We start from the raw sequence: 12,429 nt of genomic DNA on the forward strand, positions 1-12,429 counted from the left end.
TTACTGCCACCTATTGCTGCTAGGAAAGAATTGAAGATGTTTTCATATTTGTATATTTCCACATGGGGATAAAATTGGAAAATAACAAGCTTGTTCCAGTTAAGGCATTTGTAAATAAACATGTTTTGATATCTTCTTTGGCAGCTTTATTTTCAGAGCTATATAAAATTGGCTAGTACAAGTGTTAAGAAAATCCAGCATTGTCATGGACACCTGGTAAAAAATAGTACTAAACTAGGAAGGAACTCCAGGCACCACACAACTCAGCTTCACAGTAACTTGTTTCTACATAAGTGGCACTACAGTCCCAAGCCTTGAGCCAGGTGTCCAGATATTCTTTGAATGTACTTAGGGAGAGGTAGGGTCTCCAGAGGCTTTTATGGGTGAGAGCTTTTTCACTTGTGAAAATTATGACAGCAGTTATATGTTTCATACAGACTTGACAATGGTCTTGTTTCCTTCTTGTCAGAAGGAAAAGGCTCCAAAATGTGATAATGGACTGGATGATGGAGTTTGATTAGAAACATGTAAATGCTTGCTAGCAGAGAAGTAGTTGCAAGTAATTCTGTTTTTTTGTTTTGTTTCTGCATTAAAGCCCAGGAGGGGGAATTGCAGAGAAAAACAGAATAATCTAATACCTCATTTTCTCACCTTATTTTCAGTTTTACTGAATTGTTTATATTTCAAAATTACAGTGATGCACAGGGCCATATACTGTCACAACATTCGTTTGAGCAGGAACAGAAGACTCTGAAGATCTTTTTATGAAAGGACAGTAAGTGGCAGCAATTACTGCTGCAATCTAAGTGAGTGGTCTGTGAACAGGCAATCAGAGGCCTGGAACTGTCAAAGTCTTTCATTCCCATTCATCTAATTGTAAATAACAGTAAAGAACTCTGAGATGCTTACTATGATTTTTTTTAAAACTATTGAGCAGTTCTGGAAACTAGGAACAGTGTTGGTCAGGAACAGAAAAATAAAAAGATAAATGAGTGATGAGGTGTTGACAGAGGGAAGAAAAGATTCATCACACTTCACCAAGGCTATTTCTTGAGCAAGTCCTCTTGGTAGGTGCCCTGCACTGTTCAGCTCTGGAAGATACCTCATTTCTGGGCCACCCTCAGAGAAGGAAATCATATTTGGAAAAATTAATCTCTTGGGTGTACAGTAGCTAATATATATTGACTTCTTCTTTATCCAAAACATCAATAAATTCAGCTAAAGAAAACCTCAATAGCTATGCAGTCACTTCTTTTATGAACTGCACACCTTGGATATTGGTATTTTTTGTGAGTGTAATAAAAAAAATAAAAATAAATAGGGTTCCTCTCTGTGAAAATCAGAATTTGTTTACATTTCTTTCCATAACTAGGAGAAAACCCTTTATCATATATTATGTGGTTCACTTCAGTGCTCTGATCCAGTGATGTCTCATGTGAACTCAAATAATCCATAGCTGAAGCTTATATTTCCCAACTCATTGCCCTTTTTATGGCTCTTGAGGACTGCTATGCACCTAGTACTTGTCTTATAGCTTATTTCTATGTAAGGAAAAAAAATTATCATTAGACACAAACAGCATGATTATGAAAAAAACTTTTAACTCAATATTTTAAGGCTTATCCTACACAACAGTTGGGGTGTTAGCACTAAAGAGAAAATGTACTAGAAAATCTTGATTAGAGTGGAAACAATGTTGACTGAAGCCAGTGTAATCCTTCCACTCACCTCAAGGGCCTTTGTCTGAATCCTTATCCTTTGTCTGAATCCTTATGCTTTGTCTGAATCCTAATCCTTCTTTTGCATCCTTATAAGAATGAAAAATCCATCTAATTTGATTTCTCTGTGATGTGTTGAAACTTTGAGAAAAAAATCCCCTTAGCATTCTGCAAGGACATGGGTTGCCTTCATTGCCACCCAATGAATTTTCAGTGATTCACATGAGAATTTTGGGTTACTACACCCAGACTGAGACAAACATGTCTTGTGACCCATGGAGTTTTGTTGCCCATGGGCTCTAGGCATCACCACTGCCCTACAGAAGGAGGTAGACAGTGTCTGTATGTGCGCAGAAGTGCTCTCCTTAATCAATTAGATTAATCTTAGCTGGAGTAACTCTAGCTGGTAGTTCTGTTATTCAGATCAATGTCTAAATCTTTGCTTAAGCCTCAGAAGCATTTTTAATGAAATTATGTCTTGTAGTAATCACCTTGAGTTTAATTCTCTGTTACAAAAATAAAACTCTGTTTGTTTAGCTTACTTCAGTTTTATGGAATATGAATCCACATTCATCTTCTAAAGGCAAATAGAGAAGGTTTTTTTACCATGTAGATACTATTATTTGTCTCATCACATCTAACAGGTCTCTGCTACTAAGAAATCTAAACTATTTGTTCTTTATTCACAAGGAATTTTTTTGTTTAGCCTTAGACCTTTTCTTTTTTGACTGTTTTCTTATAGATCCTAAGAAATTATTTAACCAGAAGGACCTATATTATTTAAAATTACTGCAGAACATCGTCTTAAAATAATTTTCTGTAACTTATTTAAAATTAGTTGTTTTCAATGTGAAGTACTAGCCAATGAATGAGCCATCAATTTTTTTCTTGAGAAAAATGGGCAATTAATGGTTGAATTCACCAGAAATACTCCTTTCTTTTGTAGATGGATGTTTCAAGTCCACTCAGTAAAAACAGAGACAAAAAGTTATGAAGTCCTGACTGATCATATCACACAAAACTTTTTGAGGTTGTAGATTGTACTGAATTTCAAGCTTTAGAGCAAGTGGCATAATCACATGTTTTTCAGTCTTTATTAGATTATTTAATCTAATAAGGAACACAAAAGTGTGACCTCTGGAAGGGTATTTATGGTCATTAATCTGGGTGAGCAATTCAGATTCTCCTTTTGATATATATATATATAATTTCTGTCATTTTATCTGACACTAGGAATACAGTCATCTAGATTTAGTCATTCCTACTGAGATTTCTCAGAGTCCTCTTCAGGTGATATAATCTTCATTCTTTTACCACTTCCATAGCTAATAAATACTGTGTTACATCTCTCCAGTGCTGAACTGCAGGGCATTTCAATTTTAACCTCATTTCAAGATGAAGATAGGCTATTTAGTCCTACCATTTTCTTCATGAGTATTCAAGCCCCATGATAGAATTTAAGAGGTGAAAGCTCTCACTAGCTGCCAACTGCTATGGACTATATCAAAGACTCACTAAATTCCACATATACAGTTCTCTCACCGCTTTCTTCAATCTTTCATGAACTTCCTAGCAGTCAGAAGGAGGGGAAGTAAGACAGTCTTTGAACTTAAATACATTATTTTTCATAGACTAATTCAGAGTGGAAGGGGCCTCCAGACACCTCTGGCATAATGATCTTCCCAAAGCAGGGGCAGCCTGCAGATCAGAGCAGGTTATTTGGGATTTATCCACTCAGGTCTTGAAAACCAACAAGGATGAAGACTGCATGACTTCTCCACCTCCTGACTTAGACCAGCTTCTACTTCATAACATGAGAAAAAAAAGTGATGGAAAAGGTAATTAAAACTGCAGATTCTTGAACCCAAGTCCTTTATAACCATTGTGAGACTTTCCAGGGAGGACACTGACTGGCATGTGCAGTGAACATGAGTTGAGCCATGTGCATGGTTTTCATGTGCATGGTTTCACTCCATGCAGAGAGAAAAATCTTCAAGCACATGGGATGCACACACGGCCTATATATTATAAAAGATACAAGTAGATTATTAATCGTTCTTTCCTACTTGGAAATTATATGCAGCATCTTCTCACTCAACTTTCGTCCTGCAGACAGTTTTATTTTCATATTTGTAGCTAAGACAATTGAAGAAATCCAGAAATGGTTTCACAGGCAATATCAAAAATGGCAATTGATTTGTGGGATTTTTCTTTTTTTTTTTTTTCTCAGTTGTTCACACCTTTGAGTTTCTTGAGCCAATTTTTATGCTAGTTAAGCCTTGTCCTGTCATTGAGCAAAAGACTCTGAAGGTTCCTCTGTTCTCATTTCTATGTGGCTCTGATATTTCTGCAAACAAAAACAGTTGGAGTAGTACAGGTACAGACTGACAAAGTTGTATTTACGAGATCAGTGTCCAGGATGCTTCCATAGCTCTGCTGGCCATTGCTTGATGAATGGTGAGAGAGGAGCCCAGAGCATGTCTGAATCCAAACTGTGGTGAATGTGGTCATTGCAAAAGTCCTTCAATTTTTCCTATGAGCTGGTTCAAGGTAATTGGATTATTAAATCCAAGTGTTTCGATTAATTATCTTAACTAGGGAGATATGTAGCAGGAAAACCCTGAAGTTAAGGTGCTGCATTTCGCACCCTGCTGTTTAAACATCTTGTTAATGGGAAATTTTTTCAGAAAAATTGGTGTGCAATCAAATCAGAATTTCACTTACACAGTATGTTCGAATTTAAACTCCTTAACTAAAGAGGATTTATCTTTTAAATTCACTAAAAAAGTGGTTTAGTGAATTTAATTAGAGTATTTATCTAAAGGAACAAAATACAACAGTCTCCAGAAGCCCTCAGTTCTGCATAAATCCAGTAACTTGTAACTCACCTGTGCCTGCCAAGGCTTCCCCTGGACCCCAGTGAAAGTTCTGTGCCCTGCTCCTGGCTGGCAGTGGTCAGGGCAAGGGCAGAGCAGTGCCCGTGCTCCTCTGCAGCCTTAGAGCTCTCTCTCAACAAGCTGCCCCTGGAGAGCAGAGCTTTTAGTGCCAATCCCACAGCAGAGAGCTGCTGGAAGGCACACTGAGCACGGTGACCCTGTGCTTGTCCTTCTCACCTGCCCTGTGAATCCAGCTCCTTGGCATCCCCAGGCGTGTCACCCCAGAGCAGCGGTGTCGCACGGAATAAACTTGTTTACCTTCTGGCTTAAAATAGCCCAGACTTTCACTTGCTGTGAGAGCAGTTTGAAATATCCTGTTTGAGTCTGAGGCAGGGCTGTGAGTCCACCAGGCTGCCTCAGGGACTGAGGGGTTGTGCTGCTGTGAGCAAGGCCATACGCCCTGTGGTGCCTGCCCCCAGCTACATCCTGCCCCGGAGCAAAATGAGCAAAGCCAGCAGTGGGAACATCCCTTAGGTGGGAAAGGCTTTATGGATTGTGCACATCTGTATCGAGTATCAGCCGCTGCCTGAATTAGTCATGGAAGGATAAGCACATCTCAGGTTTCTGTGGTTGAAATGACCCCCAAGGTATTCAAAAGTCTCTTTTTTCCCAGCCCCGCAACAGAAGAAGAGGTCGAGATTCATCGGTTTTGCTTTTCAAAGTTGTTTATTTTCTCTTATCTATTACTCTCTTTCTCTGACCTGCTGAGATCTGTCCTGCAGGTCAGGTTGTGGCACAGTGCCTGCCCTTGGGGCGAAAAGTCTCTTTTTTCCCAGCCCTGCAACAGAAGAAGAGGTCGAGATTCGTCAGTTTTGCTTTTCAAAGTTGTTTATTTTCTCTTATCTATTACACTCTTTCTCTGACCTGCTGAGATCTGTCCTGCAGGTCAGGTTGTGGCACAGTGCCTGCCCTTGGGGCAGTGTTAACTTTTTATACTAAGAACTACATGTACTTTATTTACAATAATTTTCCAATACCTATCACCTATGTTAGACAGCCTATCTCTAAACCAATCAAAAAGTGTCACCATCCCAGCAGAAGATGGAGGACAAGAAGAAGAAGAAGGACCGGACACACCCAGATTCCTCATCTTCCCTCTTGAACCCCCATTCTAAACCCCAAAATTCTACTTTTTCACCCTGTGACAAATTAGCTATCATTCTACTCAAACTCTTGTGGCTTTTAAGGCTTCACACCAAGTGGGGAATTTTTTCCATGGGCTAAAATCAAAGGCACAGGTGTTTTTGACTCTGTGCCAAGGTCTCTGAGCCCCTTGCCAGGGTCTCGAATCACCCAGAGCAGCCAGAGGAATGTCCTAGGTCCTGACAAGCACAGATCTAATTTTACCACTCAGCTTTCTGAACATTACAGACACAAACTGAATGAAGAATATATTTGATGATACACACAGTTGTCAAGTGGATTTGTCAATGTCTTTTCTGGTGGCTATAAAAATGTTTAATGATGAAATACCATAGCAGATATTCAAATTATTTGAACTGATCTTTTTTAAAAAAAGACAAAAAATGCACTCTCTTGTAATGAGCAATCCCTGGGTGCTGTAACTCACATGGCAGTAGCTCATAAAGATGAATTTCTCCTTTTGATCAGTTTTATTCTTGGTGAAGTGCTAATGACTGTATAATTCTAATTCTTTGTTTTCTTAAACTGGGAAAAGAGTTTGCAGCACTGTTGAATGTATCACTGATTCTAGGAAGCCACAAAAAGACCCAAATGTACATGTGTATGACCCCAATCTTTTTACCCACCTGAGAAGTGCAGAGTCAGTTTGTGCTTGGAAGGCAAAGTTTAAAATATTTAATTCAGCTGTCAAAACTATTACTTACTTACTTACGCCCATGGAAAGTTATTGCTGTATTTTCAAATCATGAATCAACCACAAAGACTATTCAACAGGAAATCACAATTCCAACTCTTATTATAAAACTGTTATCAGTAACCAAAGACCATATTGTCACTAGAAAATATAGAAACTATCTGAGCAGTAGCACTTTCAAAAACTCTCTCATTACTTGAGAGATTAGGTATAACATTACGTTTAGAATTGCATAGAATCTCCTATTCTAATTTAACCAAATTAAACAAAATACAAAAATCCAAACTTAAACAAAACACAAAGATGTTTCATAATATAAACAAATATATTTATTCCTACAGTTTGTCTCACAACTTCACCCATATGAAATCAGGGAAGGAAAGATTATACTGTGATAAATTATATGCCAAGTGATTACAGGGGAAAGGAAAGAGAACTCAGAGTCTGGAAGATTTTGGGTGAAATAGGCCCTAGGACAGATGTTCCTTTTATTATACAAATAACGAACTGCTGCTGAATCAGACAATTATAGGTAGCCTGTAAGTTGTGCAGAGCCAGTATTTCATACTGAAATATTGGTATGACTTTAAATTTCCATTCCAGATAATTTTTCATAATGAGATCCTGTTTCTTACACAGACATATATATGCATTGTACATTATTTCCAAATGTGCAGAGAATGATCCAAACTAATTTCTTATTCATACTGTGTTTCCTCAGCTTCCACCACACAAATTATAAAAATAATTTTAGAATACTAAAAGTTTTAAAAAGATACTAAATTCATTTCATATGAATCTCAACAAGGGCTAGAAAGTGAGGAATCCAGAATGCTATGGAAAGTGTAGGTTTTACTTCTGTCAACAAAAATGTGAAACTTAGGTGATGACTGAGTTCCTACCATGCAAGCAATCCTTCTGTCAATAAAAATGTGAAATTTAGGTGATGACTGAGTTCCTACCATGCAAGCAATAAATATAATTGCTTTTGCTATCTTATTCCTGTATAATGTTTACTTTAGAAGTCCTTCTCTACTATAAGTCTGGAAAAAAAATTATTCCGGTATAACAAATCTTCCTTTCTCAAAACTTCATTTTTTGATTATTCCATGTATGGGCATGTTGTAAAAATATAAACCTAGGAAATGTTTGAATTGGAATAATCAAGCCATCTCTTATCTAAAGGAGATTACAGAGGTGGGAGTGTTTGCACTTCATTTGCAGACATTCTGGAGCTTATTTTGCCAATTTATGGTTCCTTACCTTTTGAGGTAAGAAAATTCAGCTCAAGGGCCAAAATCGTGCTCAAGCTGCTCAGCTGCTGCTCTGCCACTCTGGCAATGCCTCACTGGGGACAAGGAGCTTGGAACCTGCACGAAGTGAAAGGTGCCAGTGACAAGGCAGTGTCACACAGTACACAGGGCAGTGTCACACAGCACATAGGGCAGTGTCACACAGCACACAGGAGGCAGTGTCACACAGCACACACAGGGCAGTGTCACACAGCACACTGGGCAGTGTCACACAGTCACAGCACACAGGGCAGTGTCACACAGCACACACAGCAGTGTCACACAGCACACATGGCAGTGTCACACAGCACAGCCCCATCAGGCTCACCCAGCCACAGGTGAGCCCAACCAGGGCCCAGTCTGGCCAGCAAAGCAAGACATGAATTTTCCCTTAATATCTCCACACCAATGGCAGATATTCTGGACCAGGAAAGAGGAAGGGAATGCGTGACAGTGGTGGGGAAAAGTTGCTTCCATCCCTCCTCACAGCAGCATGAATTCAGGTCAACAGAAAATAATCTTGAAAGTGCAGCTCTCTAGGGCAGTATTGTTCTCTTGTGCCAAGAGTGACAGAGTTGAGCTGATGCTTCAGCCTGTCATAATTTCCACCTTCCCTTATCCCTGCTCCTTTCCCCAGCATGGTACTTGGTCACAGACAGGCAAGTGGGGATCTGGGAGTGACAGCAGAGCTGCTGGACACACTCAATTAGCACAAGACAGATCACAGGACTCTGCTGTATGTGAGTGACCATGCATGGCAGATTAGCAGGTCTGGCAGACAGGGTAAACCACCTATGCTTCCAATTAAATTATTTCTGTCAAATGTGGAGTCCCTGAAGCAATCAGGCACCTTCTAGATGCAAATCTGCCTTCTCATTTTACTGCTGCTATAAAGAGTAAAGCACACAATCTTGAAAACCAGACCCATGTCAATGCTAACCATATGAAAACAAAACTACAATAAATGGAAACCCAGAGAGCCTCTTTGGTATGCATGTTTTCTCAGGGCAACAAAAATATGTAGATAAAAATCATTTACTTTTATGTATTATATGGTTTTCATTTGGTCTGTAATGATTTAAGTGACTTAGTCTTCATACCCAAATGGAGAAAACTTTTAAATTGCAGATTTCCTTTGGGTATAAAACGTAATGTTTTCCTTTCCTTATTTTTCAGGGACATCAAACCTGACAACATACTACTGGATGAACATGGTAAGTGAGTATTGCTTTCCCTCAGAATCTCTAATTCCTGAGATCTCAGTAGCAAGCTCATGGCATGCTTTATAAGTCAACCTCCAATGCTGAATTCCTACCTAAATCTGGGCTTTCTCAGAAAGCTCCCTCAGACCACCTCGGGGATTGTGTAGTTTCCCCTCCTATTGCCAAAGAAATGTGCAGATCAGAAATTTTCAAGGTTTGAATAGAAAGGAATTTAATATTAATTGAGATCAGCAGGGGCACTTGGTAAAAAGAAGTTGGTATTTCATTAACAGGATTCTGTGAATCACCATAACCCCTTTTCAGGTGCTTACTGATAGAACAGTACCAAGCACTTCATTTTCTCTTTTAGAACTTCTGAAGGGCTAAGAAATTCCACATAGCAAATTATTTCTCATGTAGATATCTAAAATAAACTTTCTAAAATCTAGATAGAGATATTGCAAATTTGACTGCAAAGTTTGTCTCCATACATGTAGTTCTGGCTTAAATAGCATAAAAAGGAGTAGACAGCAATAAACAGCTTTGAACTCTTACTACAAATTCCATGTTCTTAAAGATAAAAGACATGGTATGAAAGAAAAGCAGCTGATTTCTTTAAACTTAAATTTTAAACATATACTCTCTCCAAGAAGTATTTAGTTAAAATGTCATGTATCTTCTTGCAACTGTTTATAGGGAAAACATAAGAAATGCAGGTAAAGAGGACATTAACCTTGTATCAGTTAGAGCAGAAATGCATAGAGGAAAAAGCCTCTAGCTTTTTAGGAAAAGGAGATGTGCCTGCTACTGTGGGGAAAGTCTTGTGCTTTGTTTACTTCCAAAATTGATTGAAAGCAGAAAATCTCTGAGAAACTATAATATTGAAATTATGCCAATGATGGCATTATGTTTCAAAATCCATTGTAGAGCTGCTGGGTATACAAGTAAAAGTTGATTAAAGAGGTAACATTCTGCATAGATGATGTTTGTTTCTGGGAACACAAAGGCTAATAAAGCAAAGTAATACTGGAGTTTTAAACCATCTAGAACTTCAGCAATTTAATGCTTCAGACCCACAAGTGCTAATGTTCCCAAGACTCCAGTAGCAACAAACAAGCATGAAATAGAAATATCTTGCCTTTGAGTCCTGGTGAATTAAAGATGCCAAGAGCAACACAAAATGAGTATGAGTGTGTTAAATCTCTGAGTGACAGCCTTGGAAGCACAGTCACCTTTATCTCTCCCTGTCCTTCATCAAGGTCAATTAGTGCACAAAACCAGCCTCTTGTGGCTGAAAAACAATCTTTCTTGTGAGAGCTTTCTTGTGGGGACTTGGGCATCACAAAGAAGAACCTACACCAGAGTGAGCACTACCATGCAAAATGAAGGGGATATTTTCTGATTATAAACTATTCAGCAACAAAGTTATCTGCAGGCAGATTGGAAATTTTGGGATGGATTACCTCTCTTCTGCAAAGCAGCAGAGTACTGCTCCCTCATAGCACACCTGCAGACAACAGACCTCTCCAGACAAGCACACAAATCTTGGTCAGCAGAAGTTGTCAATTAGTCATCCTTATCTCTCCCTGCCCCTCATCAAGGTCAATTAGTGCACAAAACCAGCCTCTTGTGGCTGAAAAACAATCTTTCTTGTGAGAGCTTTCCTATGGAGACTCGGGCACCACAAAAAAGAACCTACACCAGAGTGAGCACTACCATGCAAAATGAAGGGGATTTTTCCTGATTATGAACTATTCAGCAACAAAGTTATCTGCAGGCAGATTGGAAATTTTGGGATGGATTACCTCTCTTCTGCAAAGCAGCAGAGTACTGCTCCCTCATAGCACACCTGCAGACAACAGACCTCTCCAGACAAGCACACAAATCTTGGTCAGCAGAAGTTGTCAATTCATGGCTTCACACAGCTTCAAAGACCTGTCATGTGGATGGGGGAAGGAATTCCCTGGAGCTTGTAAAGTGTCTCTACACTTCAGCTCACTAAATGTGGTGATATCAGTAGGACATGTGCCTGTCCCATGCTGATTACCTCAGGTTACCTTACAGAAGCGAAGCTCTTTTGCAGGAAGAAAGCTATTCTTGAAGTCCTTAACAGCTCTCATTAAGCTGCAACATTTTAACATTCTTTTAACGAAATCATCAGGTTTCACTCTGGAAAAATATGCTGAAGATATGCACCACAAATACATTTGGCTGCAGAGTAAAAAATCATCAGATTTCACTCAATGGAAAAATATGCTGAAGATATGCACCACAAATACATTTGGCTGCAGAGTAAGCATAACAAATTCACCTAACATGAGCCCAACCAGGTGTACAGGAAGGAACTTTATTTTAGCCTGTGGCCTCTAAGACAGCACAACAGTTTCCTACATGCTTGACTTTACCCCTAGGTCTTTCTTACAGTTCATTAAACAAATTATGCCTACACAAAGTATCATGTAATTGGATATGCACAACATTTCTGACTGAGACTTTGTCTCATTTCCTGGCTCATGGTTTTCACAGTTTAACAGCTTCCAGTGACCATTTCTGAGAGCTGTTCTGATGCTTCCTGGAGTGCTTCCTTTATCATCATTAACATCTTCTGTTAGGATCCTTATCTTAAATACAGATTATGTGAAGACTCACTACCTAGTTGTTAATTTTGAAGGTCTGACTTGCTAATTTCACTGTATGACTGCTGTTTCTAATCTTGAAACTGTCTCCTGATGGCTCTCCATACTGAAATCACAGATCTAGTATTTCACTCTTAAACAGGGCTATTTACATGTTATTGGGTTTGGGGGGTTTCTTAGGTAGATTTTTGCATCTGATTGTGACAATTTTACTCAGTAAAATAACTTCATTTATGAGTGAACTAAATTAATTGAAGCTGGAATTAATTTATTATATATTGGTTTGTAATCATCAAAGTTTTCCTTAAAACTCTATCTCCTTGAATACATTTTAGCTCTTATTTGGAAACTCTCAGCAAAATTAAAAGATGTAGCCAATGAGCAATCTTGGCATTAAAACCAAATATGGGAAGAAAAAACCTACTCAAAAATAACTGGAATCTCAGTATTAACTTCTGAATACCAGAACTGCTAATATTATTGCTGTATACTGATGTCTGTGAGACAATTTGCAGGGACTCTACCTTGTTTAACCCTCCAATTTTGATTATTAAGACAAAAGATTTCAGCAAAATTAATTTGTCTGAAGCTGTCTAGATTTTGAAAGTGTATCTGAAAATTTTACATGCCTACTTGGCCAGCCTAACTTTTTGAAGTGCAGAGATTTGCTGGACCCATATACAGCCATGCAATTTCTACCCATCTCCCTAATGGTAAATGTCAGACTGCCAAGTCATGCCAAGTCCAGGTGGGTACAAGCTTAGGCTCTCAAACATAGTACAGATGAACCCAGAGAGGCTTTTTAAAT

At 38.7% G+C, this 12,429-nt stretch overlaps 1 protein-coding gene across 1 annotated transcript in view; it reads left to right on the top strand.

Annotated features, from left to right (window-relative positions):
• The window catches only part of STK32B (serine/threonine kinase 32B), a 159,142-nt gene that overhangs the window by 100,999 nt on the left and 45,714 nt on the right, over positions 1-12,429 (top strand). Inside the window, exon 5 of the mRNA XM_039728892.1 lies at positions 8,960-8,997. Within this exon, the coding sequence (XP_039584826.1) occupies positions 8,960-8,997 (38 nt within the window). The remainder of the gene's footprint in view (positions 1-8,959; positions 8,998-12,429) is intronic.

The sequence above is a fragment of the Passer montanus genome, unplaced genomic scaffold (assembly GCF_014805655.1).
Source record: "Passer montanus isolate IOZ18808 unplaced genomic scaffold, ASM1480565v1 scaffold67, whole genome shotgun sequence".
In the NCBI taxonomy this organism is placed as follows: domain Eukaryota; kingdom Metazoa; phylum Chordata; class Aves; order Passeriformes; family Passeridae; genus Passer; species Passer montanus.